Source organism: Hyperolius riggenbachi, chromosome 1 (assembly GCF_040937935.1).
Source record: "Hyperolius riggenbachi isolate aHypRig1 chromosome 1, aHypRig1.pri, whole genome shotgun sequence".
In the NCBI taxonomy this organism is placed as follows: domain Eukaryota; kingdom Metazoa; phylum Chordata; class Amphibia; order Anura; family Hyperoliidae; genus Hyperolius; species Hyperolius riggenbachi.
In genome coordinates this window covers 2281383-2301868 of record NC_090646.1, presented here as the reverse complement: position 1 = coordinate 2301868, position 20486 = coordinate 2281383, and the positions used below count along the sequence as shown (strand labels likewise).

Genomic DNA, 20486 nt, shown 5'->3' with positions numbered 1-20486 from the left:
AAAAGTGTGTACAACAGAGGAGGCCTACAAGACTCTACCAGGTACACCAGTTCTATGTGGAGGAATGGGCCAACATTCCAGCCAATAACTGTAAGACGCTAGGGGAGGCCTGAACTCAACCCAAACAAAAGTGTGTGTGTGTACAACAGAGGAGGCCTACAAGCCTCTCCCAGGTACACCAGTTCTATGTGGAGGAATAGGCCAACATTCCAGCCACTAACTGTAAGGCGTGTGAAGAACCATGTAGGAAGGTACTGCCCAGAAAGAGTGCGCCTGTTAGTGTGGGGTTCCTCCACCTCTGTAATACCAGTCCAGATGGTTGGGACTTGGGGGGGGTAGTGTAAAGAACCGTGTATAGTTCTTTACAGAACTGGGTACTTCCCAGAAAGAGTGTGCCTGCTAGTTTGGGGTTCCTCCACCTCACTAATACCAGAGGGGGGGGGGGGGGGATGTAACCCTCTCACAAATTGCTCTTGCCCAGTACTAGGGACAAGGGTCCTTTTTCCACCATTAGTGCCTAGGAGGAGGTGGGGAAACCAGAACGGGGAATGATGATGACCCCCCTGTACTCCCCCTGATTCTCATGGATGGTTCCGAGGTCGCCAGAGTCCCCAGCGCTTGCCTCCTAGGTACCACCATCTCCAGTGACCTAAGGTGGCACGGAATCTTCTCTAGTCTGCATAAAAAGGCCCAACAACAGCTGTTCTTTCTGCATCAGCATGTCCCGCTCCCCTCTGACCCGCTTCTACTCCGTCGAGCCAATTCTCTGCACCTCCATCACCGTATGGCACTCGAGCGCCTCCACCAGGGACAAACTCAAACTACAGAGAGTTATTAATTTTGCTGAGAGGATCATTGGAGACCCCCCTCCCGTCACTAGACCTCCTGCACCACTCCAGACTGCAATCCAGAGCAGCCAGAATCGCAAAGATTCCTCCCACTCAGGTCACCGCTACCTCAATCTACTCCCACTAGGGCACCGCCTCAGCGCTATCTCCATCAGGACCACCAGACCAGGAACTCGTTCTGTCCCCAAGCTGTCCTGACCCTCTTCCCCCCCCTAGCCGAATCCAGCCATTCACTCTGAAGAAATGAAACTAGCTATCCACACTGCGACACATAACATTTATTGTAAAATGTATTATTGTCATTTGTCTTCCATGTGCCACCCATTTGTCAATGTCCCTGTCCATGTAGGTTTGCTGCTCTGTATTGCCACGTACTGTATTGTATGAACCTGGTGAATGATGGTGGAATGTGAAAGCCACCTGTGAGAATATGAAGGGCCAGAAGTATTGGAAGGTGATGTCGAGTTTTCTGCCTCTTTCAGGGTGCCACGTGTATGACATCGAGTTCCTCACCGTGGCTGGAGATGTCATCAGTCTGGAGTGTTTCTTCAAGTCCTGGCTGTTAAAGTGGAGCTTTGAGAAGGAGGAGGTCCGTTTGATTCTGCCCACGAGAGACACACGACGTAAGTTGTGGATGATGGGAAACAATGTGGTCCCCAGTAAGGTAAATATACAGCAGATCTTGTGGCAGGGAGTATAGTTTTCTTGCTGCAGTTGGGGTGGCTATAGAGCCGCGGACCACCCCTGTATGTAACACCCCAATCCCAGCACTGGATACATAACAATCGCATCATAAACCCATCAACGCCTGCCTTCCAAGAAAAGCCACCGTGTGAGAGAGGAGTAAGCGGGGGAGGTGAGTATGGATTGAAGAGGAACTGTAGCCAAAATAACATCATGAATAGCATTGCTTATTTATTTTACAATATTCATTTATAAATAATTTAGTCAGTTGGCCCACTTTTCTCACCTGATTTACCTTACATATTTAGCTGTCAAGTGCATCACTGCGGAATGTTCCTTTACTGAGAGTTCTAAAGCTAGTAGAAAAGATACTTGGTCTGCCGGAATGCTGGGTGGAAGGGACCTCTGCCTCCATGTTGGCAGCCTGTTCTACTTATTGGTGGACTCAGTGCTCAGTGCTGGGTACTCACAGTGCCCCCTGCTGGCCTCAGAGTGTCTTTACAGAAAAAGAATGACCAGAATTCAAGTTGTATGTGGTTGCACTAAATAGAGGATATTGGCTTCCAAAATGGATTGCATGCAAGCATTCCGTAGTAAACCCTTCCACCAGCGCTGAGGTACCTTCAGGTAGAAAGGATCCCTCCTCTACTCTCACCAGTCAGGAGGCAAGCAAACACTTCATGCTCATAACCTGAGATTCACTGTCTGGCTTTACCTCTCCTGGGAACACATGCTGCGCATAGCACCAATCTAAGATATCCAAGGAGGGAAGTGTTTGCTTGCTTGCTGACTGGTGTGGGTAGAGGAGGGTCCCTTCCTACCTGAAGGCACCTCAGTGCTGGTGGAAGGGTTTAGTACACAATGCTTTGCATGCAATCCATTTTGGAAGTGAATATCCTCCATTGGTGCACCAAATACATCAGGTTGTTTTTATCATTACATTGCGCAGAGGTGGGCATGGAGCGAGGTGTGAATATGAAGGGGGCAATAAAATGGGAGAACTGTAAGGAAGGCAACCAGGAAACTGAGGACGTTCTATGTAGACATTTCCCCCAGCGTAATCCTGGAATCTTTACTGTGATGTGTTTTGGAAGCCCGTCTGTGTAGTGATGATGTGATGTCTCTCTGGTGTGTCCTTCCGCAGTACAGATCATCTGCGACGTGCAGCACCCTCTGCTCCCACCCAACCTCCAGGATGATGAACAGAAGCCGAGAGCCACCACTCAGACCATCAGGGTGATGAGGTACGACCACCTCCATTAATGTCCAGTCTGTCAGGCTGTGTGTCGGATGGGAGGGGACTGTATGCCATGGAGAAAGTGTTGTGGTATTCCACACTGCCTGATAGTGTATTGCCTAATGTCACCAGAATAACACAGAATGCCATACTACATTACACATCTTTCTTCTCCTCCGCAGAGCTCTGTCCTCACAGGGAATTTGTGGCTCCATGCTATATGGACTTCCCTCCGTTCTAACCCCCACAGCATGCTGGGAACTGGACTGGGAGGAGCTGGAGTCCAACCAGGAGAACTTTCACGCTTTGTGCCACCAGCTGCAGGTGGGCATCCATCATTGGTGACAACTGACATTTCAACATCTACTAATTGTGTCCATGATCCATTCGTGGTGTCCAGTATCTACTGATTGTGTCCATGATCCATTGGTGGTGTCCATTATCTACTGATTGTGTCCATGGTCCATCGGTGGTGTCCAGTATCTACTGATTGTGTCCATGATCCATCGGTGGTGTCCAGTATCTACTGATTGTGTCCATGATCCATCGGTGGTGTCCAGTATCTACTGATTGTGTCCCATGATCTATCAGTGGTGTCCAGTATCTACTGATTGTGTCCATGATCCATCAGTGGTGTCCAGTATCTACTGATTGTGTCCATGATCCATCGGTGGTGTCCAGTATCTACTGATTGTGTCCATGATCCATCAGTGGTGTCCAGTATCTACTGATTGTGTCCATGATCCATCGGTGGTGTCCAGTATCTACTGATTGTGTCCATGATCCATCGGTGGTGTCCAGTATCTACTGATTGTGTCCATGATCCATCGGTGGTGTCCAGTATCTACTGATTGTGTCCATGATCCATCGGTGGTGACCAGTATCTACTGATTGTGTCCATGATCCATCGGTGGTGTCCAGTATCTACTGAATGTGTCCATGATCCATCGGTGGTGTCCAGTATCTACTGATTGTGTCCATGATCCATCGGTGGTGTCCAGTATCTACTGATTGTGTCCATGATCCATCGGTGGTGTCCAGTATCTACTGATTGTGTCCATGATCCATCGGTGGTGTCCAGTATCTACTGAATGTGTCCATGATCCATCGGTGGTGACCAGTATATCCTGGTGGTGACCCGCTATCCTGGGTGTGTCCACTATCCTCTGGGTGAGACCACTGTCCTCTGGGTGAGTCTGCTATCCTCTGGGTGAGCCACTGTCCTCTGGGTGAGTCCACTATCATCTGGGTGAGCCACTGTCCTCTAGGTGAGTCCACTATTATCTGGGCGAATCCACTGTCCTCTGGGTGAGTCCACTATCCTCTGGGGGAGACCACTATCCTCTGGGGGAGACCACTATCCTCTGGGGGAGACCACTATCCTCTGAGTAAGACCACTATCCTCTGGGTAAGACCGCTGTCCTCTGGGTGAGACCACTGTCCTGAGTGTCCAGTGGTGGTGTCCAGTATCTACTGATTGTGTCCATGATCCATCAGTGGTGTCCAGTATCTACTGATTGTGTCCATGATCCATCAGTGGTGTCCAGTATCTACTGATTGTGTCCATGATCCATCGGTGGTGTCCAGTATCTGCTGATTGTGTCTATTGTCTATGTATTGTGCCCACTGAGTCTAAATGTTTCCATATCCCTCCACGCTTACTCATCTCATCCGCTATCCTGGGTATGTACACTATCCTCTGGGTGAGACCACTGTCCTCTGGGTGAGACCACTGTCCTCTGGGTGAGTCCGCTATCCTCTGGGTGAGTCCACTATCATCTGGGTGAGCCACTGTCCTCTAGGTGAGTCCACTATTATCTGGGCGGATCCACTGTCCTCTGGATGAGTCGACTATCCTCTGGGCGGATCCACTGTCCTCTGGGTGAGTCCACTATCCTCGGGGGGAGACCACTATCCTCTGGGGGAGACCACTATCCTCTGGGGGGAGTTCACTTTCCTCTGGGTGAGACCACTGTCCTCTGGGGGAGACCACTATCCTCTGGGGGAGACCACTATCCTCTGGGGGGAGTCCACTTTCCTCAGTGTGAGACCACTGTCCTCTGGGTGTGACCACTTTCCTCTGGGTGAGACCACCCTCCTCTGGGTGAGACCACTATCCTCTGGGTGAGACCACTATCCTCTGGGTGAGTCTGCTGTCCTCTGGGTGAAACCACTATCCTCTGGGTGAGACCACTATCCTCTGGGTGTGACCACTTTCCTCTGGGACTCTCCTCTGGGTGAGACCACTATCCTCTGGGTGAGACCACTATCCTCTGGGTGAGTCTGCTGTCCTCTGGGTGAGACCACTATCCTCTGGGTGAGACCACTATCCTCTGGGTGTGACCACTTTCCTCTGGGACTCTCCTCTGGGTGAGACCACTATCCTCTGGGTGAGTATGCTGTCCTCTGGGTGAGACCACTATCCTCTGGGTGAGACCACTATCCTCTGGGTGAGACCACTGTCCTCTGGGTGAGTCTGCTGTCCTCTGGGAGAGACCGCTGTCCTCTGGGTGAGACCACTGTCCTCTGGGTGAGACCACTCTCCTCTGGGTGAGACCACTATCCTCTGGGTGAGACCACTATCCTCTGGGTGAGTATGCTGTCCTCTGGGTGAGGCCACTATACTCTGGGTGAGACCACTGTCCTCTTTGTGAGACCACTGTCCTCTGGGTGAGTCTGCTGTCCTCTGGGAGAGACGGCTGTCCTCTGGGTGAGACCACTGTCCTCTGGGTGAGTCTGCTGTCCTCTGGGAGAGACCGCTGTCCTCTGGGTGAGACCACTGTCCTGTGGGGGAGTCTGCTGTCCTTTGGGTGAGTCTGCTATCCTCTGGGTGAGACCACAATCCTCTGGGTGAGACCACTGTCCTCTGGGGGAGACCACTGTCCTCTGGGTGAGACTACTATCCTCTGGGTGAGACCACTATCCTCTGGGTGAGACTGCTGTCCTCTGGGGGAGACCGCTATCCTCTGGGGAGACCACTGTCCTCTGGGTGAGACCACTATCCTCTGGGTGAGACCACTATCTTCTGGGGGAGACCACTGTCCTGTGGGTGAGACCACTATCCTCTGGGGGAGACCACAATCCTCTGGGTGAGCCCGCTATCCTCTGGGTGAGACCAATATCCTCTGGGTGAGACCACTATCCTCTGGGTGAGACCACTATCCTCTGGGGGAGACCACTATCCTCTGGGGGAGACCACTGTCCTCTGGGTGAGACCACTATCCTCTGGGTGAGACCACAATCCTCTGGGTGAGCCCGCTATCCTCTGGGTGAGACCACTGTCCTGTGGGTGAGACCAATATCCTCTTAGTGAGACCACTATCCTCTGGGTGAGACCACAATCCTCTGGGTGAGACCACTATCCTCTGGGGGAGACCACTGTCCTGTGGGTGAGACTACTATCCTCTGGGTGAGACCACTATCCTCTGGGGGAGACCACTGTCCTGTGGGTGAGACTACTATCCTCTGGGTGAGACCACTATCCTCTGGGTGAGACCACAATCCTCTGGGTGAGACCACTATCCTCTGGAGGAGACCACTGTCCTGTGGGTGAGACTACTATCCTCTGGGTGAGACTACTATCCTCTGGGTGAGACCACTATCCTCTGGGTGAGACTGCTGTCCTCTGGGGGAGACCGCTATCCTCTGGGTGAGACCACTATCTTCTGGGGGAGACCACTGTCCTGTGGGTGAGACCACTATCCTCTGGGGGAGACCACAATCCTCTGGGTGAGCCCGCTATCCTCTGGGTGAGACCAATATCCTCTGGGTGAGACCACTATCCTCTGGGTGAGACCACTATCCTCTGGGGGAGACCACTATCCTCTGGGGGAGACCACTGTCCTCTGGGTGAGACCACTATCCTCTGGGTGAGACCACAATCCTCTGGGTGAGCCCGCTATCCTCTGGGTGAGACCAATATCCTCTGGGTGAGACCACTATCCTCTGGGGGAGACCACTGTCCTGTGGGTGAGACCACTATCCTCTGGGTGAGACCACAATCCTCTGGGTGAGACCACAATCCTCTGGGTGAGACCACTATCCTCTGGGGGAGACCACTGTCCTGTGGGTGAGACTACTATCCTCTGGGTGAGACCACTATCCTCTGGGGGAGACCACTGTCCTGTGGGTGAGACTACTATCCTCTGGGTGAGACCACTATCCTCTGGGTGAGACCACAATCCTCTGGGTGAGACCACTATCCTCTGGAGGAGACCACTGTCCTGTGGGTGAGACTACTATCCTCTGGGTGAGACCACTATCCTCTGGGGGAGACCACTGTCCTGTGGGTGAGACTACTATCCTCTGGGTGAGACCACTATCCTCTGGGGGAGACCACAATCCTCTGGGTGAGACCACTATCCTCTGGGGGAGACCACTGTCCTGTGGGTGAGACTACTATCCTCTGGGTGAGACCACTATCCTCTGGGGGAGACCACTGTCCTGTGGGTGAGACTACTATCCTCTGGGTGAGACCACTATCCTCTGGGTGAGACCACTATCCTCTGGGGGAGACCACTGTCCTGTGGGTGAGACTACTATCCTCTGGGTGAGACCACTATCCTCTGGGGGAGTCCTCTGGGTGAGTCTGCTATCCCCGGTGTCTCTCCTGTTGCCCACATGTCTCTCTCTTTGTTTTCCCCCTCAGAGTGAAGGCCTGTCTCTGCTGGGATGCAGTAGTCAGCGCTCCGTCTCCTGGGCACCTGCTGTGATGTCATATGTAATAGTGACACCATGTGACACGTTGGCAGTCCTCCTCCGCCCAGTGGTCACTAGAGAGCTCCTCCTTCCCATTCATCCTCCAACAGTCACGGGACCAGTGGCAGACAACGCTGTCCACAGAATACAGGTACCATGCCTCCCACTGTACAGACACACACTCACTGCATTCACTGTACACACATATACACTACTAGCTGATGGCCCGGCGTTGCCTGGTTATGTCTTTGGCTAGTGTTGGCTCCGCCCACTTTTTCTAACACAATTACTCAATCACCTACAGGATCTTCTCAAAAAATTAGCATATTGTGATACAGTTCATTATTTTCTGTAATGTACAGATAAACATTAGACTTTCATATATTTTAGATTGATTACACACAACTGAAGTAGTTCAAGCCTTTTATTGTTTTAATATTGATGATTTTGGCATACAGCTCATGAAAACCCCAAATTTCCTATCTCAAAAAATTCGCATATTTCATCCACCTTGTCCCATGTGAGGCTATTGTTTAGCTACAGGAGATTACAGAGAAGCCCACCTCCGCCTTGTCTCATGTGAGGCTATTGTTTAGCTACAGGAGATTACAGAGAAGCCCACCTCCGCCTTGTCTCATGTGCAGCTATTGTTTAGCTACAGGAGATTACAGAGAAACCTAGCTCCGCCTTGTCTCATGTGAGGCTATTGTTTAGCTGCAGGAGATTACAGAGAAGCCTAGCTCCGCCTTGTCTCATGTGAGGCTATTGTTTAGCTACAGGAGATTACAGAGAAGCCTAGCTCCGCCTTGTCTCATGTGAGGCTATTGTTTAGCTGCAGGAGATTACAGAGAGGCCTAGCTCTGCCTTGTCTCATGTGAGGCTATTGTTTAGCTGCAGGAGATTACAAAGAAGCCTAGCTCCGCCTTGTCTCATGTGAGGCTATTGTTTAGCTACAGGAGATTACAGAGAAGCCTAGCTCCGCCTTTTCTCATGTATGGCTATTGTTTAGCTACAGGAGATTACAGAGAAGCCCACCTCCGCCTTGTCTCATGTGAGGCTATTGTTTAGCTGCAGGAGATTACGGAGAAGCCTAGCTCCGCCTTGTCTCATGTGAGGCTATTGTTTAGCTGCAGGAGATTACAGAGAAGCCTAGCTCCGCCTTGTCTCATGTGAGGCTATTGTTTAGCTGCAGGAGATTACGGAGAAGCCTAGCTCCGCCTTGTCTCATGTGAGGCTATTGTTTAGCTGCAGGAGATTACAGAGAAGCCCAACTCCGCCTTGTCTCATGTGAGGCTATTGTTTAGCTACAGGAGATTACAGAGAAGCCTAGCTCCGCCTTTTCTCATGTGAGGCTATTGTTTAGCTGCAGGAGATTACAGAGAGGCCTAGCTCCGCCTTGTCTCATGTAAGGCTATTGTTTAGCTGCAGGAGATTACAGAGAAGCCTAGCTCTGCCTTGTCTCATGTGAGGCTATTGTTTAGCTGCAGGAGATTACAGAGAGGCCTAGCTCCACCTTGTCTCATGTGAGGCTATTGTTTAGCTACAGGAGATTACAGAGAAGCCCACCTCCGCCTTGTCTCATGTGAGGCTATTGTTTAGCTGCAGGAGATTACAGAGAGGCCTAGCTCCACCTTGTCTCATGTGAGGCTATTTAGCTACAGGAGATAACAAAGAAGCCTAGCTCTGCCTTGTCTCATGTGAGGCTATTGTTTAGCTACAGGAGATTAAAGAGAGGCCTAGCTCCCCTTGTCTCATGTGAGGCTATTGTTTAGCTACAGGAGGTTACAGAGAGGCCTAGCTCCGCCTTGTCTCATGTGAGGCTATTGTTTAGCTACAGGAGATTACAGAGAGGCCTAGCTCCGCCTTGTCTCATGTGAGGCTGTTGTTTAGCTACAGGAGATTACAGAGAAGCCTGGCTCCGCCTTCTCATGTGAGGCTATTGTTTATCTACAGGAGATTACAGAGAAGCCCAGCTCCGCCTTGTCTCATGTGAGGCTATTGTTTAGCTACAGGAGATTACAGAGGAGCCTAGCTCCGCCTTGTCTCATGTAAGTCTATTGTTTAGCTGCAGGAGATTACAGAGAAGCCTAGCTCCGCCTTGTCTCATGTGAGGCTGTTTAGCTACAGGAGATTACAGAGAGGCCTAACTCCGCCTTGTCTCATGTGAGGCTATTGTTTAGCTGCAGGAGATTACAGAGAAGTCTAGCTCCGCCTTGTATCATGTGAGGTGTTTAGCTACAGGAGATTACAGAGAAGCCTAGCTCCGCCTTGTCTCATGTGAGGCTATTGTTCAGCTACAGGAGATTACAGAGAAGCCTAGCTCCGCCTTGTCTCATGTGAGGCTATTGTTTAGCTACAGGAGATTACAGAGAAGCCTAGCTCCGCCTTGTCTCATGTGAGGATATTGTTTAGCTGCAGGAGATTACAGAGAAGCCTGCCTCCGCCTTGTCTCATGTGAGGCTATTGTTTAGCTGCAGGAGATTACAGAGAAGCCTAGCTCCGCCTTGTCTCATGTGAGGCTATTGTTAAGATACAGGAGATTACAGAGAAGCCTAGCTCCGCCTTGTCTCATGTGAGGCTATTGTTTAGCTACAGGAGATTACAGAGAAGCCTAGCTCCGCCTTGTCTCATGTGAGGCTATTGTTTAGCCACAGGAGATTACAGAGAAGCCTAGCTCCGCCTTGTCTCATGTGAGGCTATTGTTTAGCTGCAGGGGATTACAGAGAAGTCTAGCTCCGCCTTGTATCATGTGAGGCTGTTTAGCTACAGGAGATTACAGAGAAGCCTAGCTCCGCCTTGTCTCATGTGAGGCTATTGTTTAGCTGCAGGAGGTTACAGAGAAGCCTAGCTCCGCCTTGTCTCATGTGAGGATGTTTTCAGCTACAGGAGATTACAGAGAGGCCTAGCTCCGCCTTGTCTCATGTGAGGCTATTGTTTAGCTGCAGGAGATTACAGAGAAGTCTAGCTCCGCCTTGTATCATGTGAGGCTGTTTAGCTACAGGAGATTACAGAGAAGCCTAGCTCCGCCTTGTCTCATGTGAGGCTATTGTTTAGCTGCAGGAGGTTACAGAGAAGCCTAGCTCGGCATTGTCTCATGTGAGGCTGTTTAGCTACAGGAGATTACAGAGAGGCCTAGCTCCGCCTTGTCTCATATGAGGCTATTGTTTAGCTGCAGGAGATTACAGAGAGGCCTAGCTCCGCCTTGTCTCATGTGAGGCTATTGTTTAGCTGCAGAAGATTACAGAGAGGAATAGCTCCGCCTTGTCTCATGTGAGGCTATTGTTTAGGTGCAGGAGGTTACAGAGAAGCCTGGCTCTGCCTTGTCTTATGTGACGCTGTTTAGCTACAGGAGATTACAGAGAAGCCTAGCTCCGCCTTGTCTCATGTGAGGCTATTGTTTAGCTACAGGAGATTACAGAGAAGCCCAGCTCCGCCTTGTCTCATGTGAGGCTATTGTTTAGCTGCAGGAGATTACAGAGAAGCCTAGCTCCGCCTTGTCTCATGTGAGGCTTTTGTTTAGCTGCAGGAGATTACAGAGAAGCCTAGCTCCGCCTTGTATCATGTGAAGCTATTGTTTAGCTACAGGAGATTACAGAGAAGCCTAGCTCCGCCTTGTCTCATGTGACCCTATTGTTTAGCTACAGGAGATTACAGAGAGGCCTAGCTCTGCCTTGTCTCATGTGAGGCTGTTTAGCTGCAGGAGATTACAGAGAAGCCTAGCTCCGCCTTGTATCATGTGAAGCTATTGTTTAGCTACAGGAGATTACAGAGAAGCCTAGCTCCGCCTTGTCTCATGTGAGGCTATTGTTTAGCTGCAGGAGATTACAGAGAAGACTAGCTCCGCCTTGTCTCATGTGAGGCTATTGTTTAGCTACAGGAGATTACAGAGAAGCCTGGCTCCGCCTTGTCTCATGTGAGGCTGTTTAGCTACAAGAGATTACAGAGAAGCCTAGCTCCGCCTTGTCTCATGTGAGGCTATTGTTTAGCTGCAGGAGGTTACAGAGAAGCCTAGCTCCGCCTTGTCTCATGTGAGGCTGTTTAGCTACAGGAGATTACAGAGAGGCCTAGCTCCGCCTTGTCTCATGTGAGGCTATTGTTTAGCTGCAGGAGATTACAGAAAAGTCTAGCTCCGCCTTGTCTCATGTGAGCCTGTTTAGCTGCAGGAGATTACAGAGAAGCCTAGCTCCGCCTTGTCTCATGTGAGGCTGTTTAGCTACAGGAGATTACAGAGAAGCCTAGCTCCGCCTTGTCTCATGTGAGGCTATTGTTTAGCTGCAGGAGATTACAGAGAAGTCTAGCTCCGCCTTGTCTCATGTGAGGCTATTGTTTAGCTGCAGGAGATTACAGAGAAGCCTAGCTCCGCCTTGTCTCATGTGAGGCTATTGTTTAGCTACAGGAGATTACAGAGAAGCCTAGCTCCGCCTTGTCTCATGTGAGGCTATTGTTTAGCTACAGGAGATTACAGAGAAGCCTAGCTCCGCCTTGTCTCATGTGAGGCTATTTTTTAGCTGCAGGAGGTTACAGAGAAGCCTAGCTCCGCCTTGTCTCATGTGAGGCTGTTTCGCTACAGGAGATTACAGAGAAGCCCAACTCCGCCTTGTCTCATGTGAGGCTATTGTTTAGCTACAGGAGATTACAGTGAAGCCTAGCTCCGCCTTGTCTCATGTGAGGCTATTGTTTAGCTACAGGAGATTACAGAGAAGCCTAGCTCCGCCTTGTCTCATGTGAGGCTATTGTTTAGCTACAGGAGATTACAGAGTAGCCTAGCTCCGCCTTGTCTCATGTGAGGCTATTGTTTAGCTGCAGGAGATTACAGAGAAGCCTAGCTCCGCCTTGTCTCATGTGAGGCTATTGTTTCGCTACAGGAGATTACAGAGAAGACCAACTCCGCCTTGTCTCATGTGAGGCTGTTTAGCTACAGGAGATTACAGTGAAGCCTAGCTCCGCCTTGTCTCATGTGAGGCTATTGTTTAGCTGCAGGAGGTTACAGAGAAGCCTAGCACCGCCTTGTCTCATGTGAGGCTATTGTTTAGCTATAGGAGATTACAGAGAAGCCTAGCTCCGCCTTGTCTCATATGAGGCTATTGTTTAGCTACAGGAGATTACAGAGAAGCCTAGCTCCGCCTTGTCTCATGTGAGGCTATTGTTTAGCTACAGGAGATTACAGAGAAGCCTAGCTCCGCCTTGTCTCATGTGAGGCTGTTTAGCTACAAGAGATTACAGAGAAGCCTAGCTCCGCCTTGTCTCATGTGAGGCTATTGTTTAGCTGCAGGAGGTTACAGAGAAGCCTAGCTCCGCCTTGTCTCATGTGAGGCTGTTTAGCTACAGGAGATTACAGAGAGGCCTAGCTCCGCCTTGTCTCATGTGAGGCTATTGTTTAGCTGCAGGAGATTACAGAAAAGTCTAGCTCCGCCTTGTCTCATGTGAGCCTGTTTAGCTGCAGGAGATTACAGAGAAGCCTAGCTCCGCCTTGTCTCATGTGAGGCTGTTTAGCTACAGGAGATTACAGAGAAGCCTAGCTCCGCCTTGTCTCATGTGAGGCTATTGTTTAGCTGCAGGAGATTACAGAGAAGTCTAGCTCCGCCTTGTCTCATGTGAGGCTATTGTTTAGCTGCAGGAGATTACAGAGAAGCCTAGCTCCGCCTTGTCTCATGTGAGGCTATTGTTTAGCTACAGGAGATTACAGAGAAGCCTAGCTCCGCCTTGTCTCATGTGAGGCTATTGTTTAGCTACAGGAGATTACAGAGAAGCCTAGCTCCGCCTTGTCTCATGTGAGGCTATTTTTTAGCTGCAGGAGGTTACAGAGAAGCCTAGCTCCGCCTTGTCTCATGTGAGGCTGTTTCGCTACAGGAGATTACAGAGAAGCCCAACTCCGCCTTGTCTCATGTGAGGCTATTGTTTAGCTACAGGAGATTACAGTGAAGCCTAGCTCCGCCTTGTCTCATGTGAGGCTATTGTTTAGCTACAGGAGATTACAGAGAAGCATAGCTCCGCCTTGTCTCATGTGAGGCTATTGTTTAGCTACAGGAGATTACAGAGTAGCCTAGCTCCGCCTTGTCTCATGTGAGGCTATTGTTTAGCTGCAGGAGATTACAGAGAAGCCTAGCTCCGCCTTGTCTCATGTGAGGCTATTGTTTCGCTACAGGAGATTACAGAGAAGACCAACTCCGCCTTGTCTCATGTGAGGCTGTTTAGCTACAGGAGATTACAGTGAAGCCTAGCTCCGCCTTGTCTCATGTGAGGCTATTGTTTAGCTGCAGGAGGTTACAGAGAAGCCCAGCTCCGCCTTGTCTCATGTGAGGCTATTGTTTAGCTATAGGAGATTACAGAGAAGCCTAGCTCCGCCTTGTCTCATATGAGGCTATTGTTTAGCTACAGGAGATTACAGAGAAGCCTAGCTCCGCCTTGTCTCATGTGAGGCTATTGTTTAGCTACAGGAGATTACAGAGAAGCCTAGCTCCGCCTTGTCTCATGTGAGGCTATTGTTTAGGTACAGGAGATTACAGAGAAGCCTAGCTCCGCCTTGTCTCATGTGAGGCTATTGTTTAGCTGCAGGAGATTACAGAGAAGCCTAGCTCCGCCTTGTCTCATGTGAGGCTATTGTTTAGGTACAGGAGATTACAGAGAAGCCTAGCTCCGCCTTGTCTCATGTGAGGCTATTGTTTAGCTGCAGGAGATTACAGAGAAGCCTAGCTCCGCCTTGTCTCATGTGAGGCTATTGTTTAGGTACAGAAGATTACAGAGAAGCCTAGCTCCGCCTTGTCTCATGTGTGGCTATTGTTTAGCTGCAGGAGATTACAGAGAAGCCTAGCTCCGCCTTGTCTCATGTGAGGCTATTGTTTAGGTACAGGAGATTACAGAGAAGCCTAGCTCCGCCTTGTCTCATGTGAGGCTATTGTTTAGCTACAGGAGATTACAGAGAAGCCCACCTCCGCCTTGTCTCATGTGAGGCTATTGTTTAGCTGCAGGAGATTACGGAGAAGCCTAGCTCCGCCTTGTCTCATGTGAGGCTATTGTTTAGCTGCAGGAGATTACAGAGAAGCCTAGCTCCGCCTTGTCTCATGTGAGGCTATTGTTTAGCTGCAGGAGATTACGGAGAAGCCTAGCTCCGCCTTGTCTCATGTGAGGCTATTGTTTAGCTGCAGGAGATTACAGAGAAGCCCAACTCCGCCTTGTCTCATGTGAGGCTATTGTTTAGCTACAGGAGATTACAGAGAAGCCTAGCTCCGCCTTTTCTCATGTGAGGCTATTGTTTAGCTGCAGGAGATTACAGAGAGGCCTAGCTCCGCCTTGTCTCATGTAAGGCTATTGTTTAGCTGCAGGAGATTACAGAGAAGCCTAGCTCTGCCTTGTCTCATGTGAGGCTATTGTTTAGCTGCAGGAGATTACAGAGAGGCCTAGCTCCACCTTGTCTCATGTGAGGCTATTGTTTAGCTACAGGAGATTACAGAGAAGCCCACCTCCGCCTTGTCTCATGTGAGGCTATTGTTTAGTTGCAGGAGATTACAGAGAGGCCTAGCTCCACCTTGTCTCATGTGAGGCTATTTAGCTACAGGAGATAACAAAGAAGCCTAGCTCCGCCTTGTCTCATGTGAGGCTATTGTTTAGCTACAGAAGATTAAAGAGAGGCCTAGCTCCCCTTGTCTCATGTGAGGCTATTGTTTAGCTACAGGAGGTTACAGAGAGGCCTAGCTCCGCCTTGTCTCATGTGAGGCTATTGTTTAGCTACAGGAGATTACAGAGAGGCCTAGCTCGGCCTTGTCTCATGTGAGGCTGTTGTTTAGCTACAGGAGATTACAGAGAAGCCTGGCTCCGCCTTCTCATGTGAGGCTATTGTTTATCTACAGGAGATTACAGAGAAGCCCAGCTCCGCCTTGTCTCATGTGAGGCTATTGTTTAGCTACAGGAGATTACAGAGAAGCCTAGCTCCGCCTTGTCTCATGTAAGTCTATTGTTTAGCTGCAGGAGATTACAGAGAAGCCTAGCTCCGCCTTGTCTCATGTGAGGCTGTTTAGCTACAGGAGATTACAGAGAGGCCTAGCTCCGCCTTGTCTCATGTGAGGCTATTGTTTAGCTGCAGGAGATTACAGAGAAGTCTAGCTCCGCCTTGTATCATGTGAGGCTGTTTAGCTACAGGAGATTACAGAGAAGCCTAGCTCCGCCTTGTCTCATGTGAGGCTATTGTTTAGCTGCAGGAGGTTACAGAGAAGCCTAGCTCGGCATTGTCTCATGTGAGGCTGTTTAGCTACAGGAGATTACAGAGAGGCCTAGCTCCGCCTTGTCTCATATGAGGCTATTGTTTAGCTGCAGGAGATTACAGAGAGGCCTAGCTCCGCCTTGTCTCATGTGAGGCTATTGTTTAGCTGCAGAAGATTACAGAGAGGAATAGCTCCGCCTTGTCTCATGTGAGGCTATTGTTTAGGTGCAGGAGGTTACAGAGAAGCCTGGCTCTGCCTTGTCTTATGTGACGCTGTTTAGCTACAGGAGATTACAGAGAAGCCTAGCTCCGCCTTGTCTCATGCGAGGCTGTTTAGCTACAGGAGATTACAGAGAAGCCTAGCTCTGCCTTGTCTCATGTGAGGCTATTGTTTAGCTACAGGAGATTACAGAGAAGCCCAGCTCCGCCTTGTCTCATGTGAGGCTATTGTTTAGCTGCAGGAGATTACAGAGAAGCCTAGCTCCGCCTTGTCTCATCTGAGGCTTTTGTTTAGCTGCAGGAGATTACAGAGAAGCCTAGCTCCGCCTTGTATCATGTGAAGCTATTGTTTAGCTACAGGAGATTACAGAGAAGCCTAGCTCCGCCTTGTCTCATGTGACCCTATTGTTTAGCTACAGGAGATTACAGAGAGGCCTAGCTCTGCCTTGTCTCATGTGAGGCTGTTTAGCTGCAGGAGATTACAGAGAAGCCTAGCTCCGCCTTGTATCATGTGAAGCTATTGTTTAGCTACAGGAGATTACAGAGAAGCCTAGCTCCGCCTTGTCTCATGTGAGGCTATTGTTTAGCTGCAGGAGATTACAGAGAAGACTAGCTCCGCCTTGTCTCATGTGAGGCTATTGTTTAGCTACAGGAGATTACAGAGAAGCCTGGCTCCGCCTTGTCTCATGTGAGGCTGTTTAGCTACAAGAGATTACAGAGAAGCCTAGCTCCGCCTTGTCTCATGTGAGGCTATTGTTTAGCTGCAGGAGGTTACAGAGAAGCCTAGCTCCGCCTTGTCTCATGTGAGGCTGTTTAGCTACAGGAGATTACAGAGAGGCCTAGCTCCGCCTTGTCTCATGTGAGGCTATTGTTTAGCTGCAGGAGATTACAGAAAAGTCTAGCTCCGCCTTGTCTCATGTGAGCCTGTTTAGCTGCAGGAGATTACAGAGAAGCCTAGCTCCGCCTTGTCTCATGTGAGGCTGTTTAGCTACAGGAGATTACAGACAAGCCTAGCTCCGCCTTGTCTCATGTGAGGCTATTGTTTAGCTGCAGGAGATTACAGAGAAGTCTAGCTCCGCCTTGTCTCATGTGAGGCTATTGTTTAGCTGCAGGAGATTACAGAGAAGCCTAGCTCCGCCTTGTCTCATGTGAGGCTATTGTTTAGCTACAGGAGATTACAGAGAAGCCTAGCTCCGCCTTGTCTCATGTGAGGCTATTGTTTAGCTACAGGAGATTACAGAGAAGCCTAGCTCCGCCTTGTCTCATGTGAGGCTATTTTTTAGCTGCAGGAGGTTACAGAGAAGCCTAGCTCCGCCTTGTCTCATGTGAGGCTGTTTCGCTACAGGAGATTACAGAGAAGCCCAACTCCGCCTTGTCTCATGTGAGGCTATTGTTTAGCTACAGGAGATTACAGTAAAGCCTAGCTCCGCCTTGTCTCATGTGAGGCTATTGTTTAGCTGCAGGAGGTTACAGAGAAGCCTAGCTCCGCCTTGTCTCATGTGAGGCTATTGTTTAGCTACAGGAGATTACAGAGAAGCCTAGCTCCGCCTTGTCTCATGTGAGGCTATTGTTTAGCTACAGGAGATTACAGAGAAGCCTAGCTCCGCCTTGTCTCATGTGAGGCTATTGTTTAGCTACAGGAGATTACAGAGAAGCCTAGCTCCGCCTTGTCTCATGTGAGGCTATTGTTTAGCTACAGGAGATTACAGAGTAGCCTAGCTCCGCCTTGTCTCATGTGAGGCTATTGTTTAGCTGCAGGAGATTACAGAGAAGCCTAGCTCCGCCTTGTCTCATGTGAGGCTATTGTTTCGCTACAGGAGATTACAGAGAAGACCAACTCCGCCTTGTCTCATGTGAGGCTGTTTAGCTACAGGAGATTACAGTGAAGCCTAGCTCCGCCTTGTCTCATGTGAGGCTATTGTTTAGCTGCAGGAGGTTACAGAGAAGCCTAGCTCCGCCTTGTCTCATGTGAGGCTATTGTTTAGCTATAGGAGATTACAGAGAAGCCTAGCTCCGCCTTGTCTCATGTGAGGCTATTGTTTAGCTACAGGAGATTACAGAGAAGCCTAGCTCCGCCTTGTCTCATGTGAGGCTATTGTTTAGCTACAGGAGATTACAGAGAAGCCTAGCTCCGCCTTGTCTCATGTGAGGCTATTGTTTAGGTACAGGAGATTACAGAGAAGCCTAGCTCCGCCTTGTCTCATGTGAGGCTATTGTTTAGCTGCAGGAGATTACAGAGAAGCCTAGCTCCGCCTTGTCTCATGTGAGGCTATTGTTTAGGTACAGGAGATTACAGAGAAGCCTAGCTCCGCCTTGTCTCATGTGAGGCTGTTGTTTAGCTGCAGGAGATTACAGAGAAGCCTAGCTCCGCCTTGTCTCATGTGAGGCTATTGTTTAGGTACAGAAGATTACAGAGAAGCCTAGCTCCGCCTTGTCTCATGTGTGGCTATTGTTTAGCTGCAGGAGATTACAGAGAAACCTAGCTCCGCCTTGTCTCATGTGAGGCTATTGTTTAGGTACAGGAGATTACAGAGAAGCCTAGCTCCGCCTTGTCTCATGTGAGGCTATTGTTTAGCTACAGGAGATTACAGAGAAGCCCACCTCCGCCTTGTCTCATGTGAGGCTATTGTTTAGCTGCAGGAGATTACGGAGAAGCCTAGCTCCGCCTTGTCTCATGTGAGGCTATTGTTTAGCTGCAGGAGATTACAGAGAAGCCTAGCTCCGCCTTGTCTCATGTGAGGCTATTGTTTAGCTGCAGGAGATTACGGAGAAGCCTAGCTCCGCCTTGTCTCATGTGAGGCTATTGTTTAGCTGCAGGAGATTACAGAGAAGCCCAACTCCGCCTTGTCTCATGTGAGGCTATTGTTTAGCTACAGGAGATTACAGAGAAGCCTAGCTCCGCCTTTTCTCATGTGAGGCTATTGTTTAGCTGCAGGAGATTACAGAGAGGCCTAGCTCCGCCTTGTCTCATGTAAGGCTATTGTTTAGCTGCAGGAGATTACAGAGAAGCCTAGCTCTGCCTTGTCTCATGTGAGGCTATTGTTTAGCTGCAGGAGATTACAGAGAGGCCTAGCTCCACCTTGTCTCATGTGAGGCTATTGTTTAGCTACAGGAGATTACAGAGAAGCCCACCTCCGCCTTGTCTCATGTGAGGCTATTGTTTAGCTGCAGGAGATTACAGAGAGGCCTAGCTCCACCTTGTCTCATGTGAGGCTATTTAGCTACAGGAGATAACAAAGAAGCCTAGCTCCGCCTTGTCTCATGTGAGGCTATTGTTTAGCTACAGAAGATTAAAGAGAGGCCTAGCTCCCCTTGTCTCATGTGAGGCTATTGTTTAGCTACAGGAGGTTACAGAGAGGCCTAGCTCCGCCTTGTCTCATGTGAGGCTATTGTTTAGCTACAGGAGATTACAGAGAGGCCTAGCTCGGCCTTGTCTCATGTGAGGCTGTTGTTTAGCTACAGGAGATTACAGAGAAGCCTGGCTCCGCCTTCTCATGTGAGGCTATTGTTTATCTACAGGAGATTACAGAGAAGCCCAGCTCCGCCTTGTCTCATGTGAGGCTATTGTTTAGCTACAGGAGATTACAGAGAAGCCTAGCTCCGCCTTGTCTCATGTAAGTCTATTGTTTAGCTGCAGGAGATTACAGAGAAGCCTAGCTCCGCCTTGTCTCATGTGAGGCTGTTTAGCTACAGGAGATTACAGAGAGGCCTAACTCCGCCTTGTCTCATGTGAGGCTATTGTTTAGCTGCAGGAGATTACAGAGAAGTCTAGCTCCGCCTTGTATCATGTGAGGTGTTTAGCTACAGGAGATTACAGAGAAGCCTAGCTCCGCCTTGTCTCATGTGAGGCTATTGTTCAGCTACAGGAGATTACAGAGAAGCCTAGCTCCGCCTTGTCTCATGTGAGGCTATTGTTTAGCTACAGGAGATTACAGAGAAGCCTAGCTCCGCCTTGTCTCATGTGAGGATATTGTTTAGCTGCAGGAGATTACAGAGAAGCCTGCCTCCGCCTTGTCTCATGTGAGGCTATTGTTTAGCTGCAGGAGATTACAGAGAAGCCTAGCTCCGCCTTGTCTCATGTGAGGCTATTGTTAAGATACAGGAGATTACAGAGAAGCCTAGCTCCGCCTTGTCTCATGTGAGGCTATTGTTTAGCTACAGGAGATTACAGAGAAGCCTAGCTCCGCCTTGTCTCATGTGAGGCTATTGTTTAGCCACAGGAGATTACAGAGAAGCCTAGCTCCGCCTTGTCTCATGTGAGGCTATTGTTTAGCTGCAGGGGATTACAGAGAAGTCTAGCTCCGCCTTGTATCATGTGAGGCTGTTTAGCTACAGGAGATTACAGAGAAGCCTAGCTCCGCCTTGTCTCATGTGAGGCTATTGTTTAGCTGCAGGAGGTTACAGAGAAGCCTAGCTCCGCCTTGTCTCATGTGAGGATGTTTAGCTACAGGAGATTACAGAGAGGCCTAGCTCCGCCTTGTCTCATGTGAGGCTATTGTTTAGCTGCAGGAGATTACAGAGAAGTCTAGCTCCGCCTTGTATCATGTGAGGCTGTTTAGCTACAGGAGATTACAGAGAAGCCTAGCTCCGCCTTGTCTCATGT

The 20486-nt window shown here is 49.8% G+C and overlaps 1 protein-coding gene across 3 annotated transcripts in view; it reads left to right on the top strand.

The window, feature by feature from the left end:
* Positions 1-20486, top strand: part of M1AP (meiosis 1 associated protein) — a 155136-nt gene that overhangs the window by 82938 nt on the left and 51712 nt on the right. For all 3 annotated transcript variants that reach the window (XM_068273625.1, XM_068273623.1, XM_068273629.1), the window contains 4 exons: positions 1331-1471; positions 2677-2776; positions 2952-3093; positions 7418-7618. In XM_068273625.1, coding sequence (XP_068129726.1) covers positions 1331-1471; positions 2677-2776; positions 2952-3093; positions 7418-7618 — 584 coding nt within the window. The remainder of the gene's footprint in view (positions 1-1330; positions 1472-2676; positions 2777-2951; positions 3094-7417; positions 7619-20486) is intronic.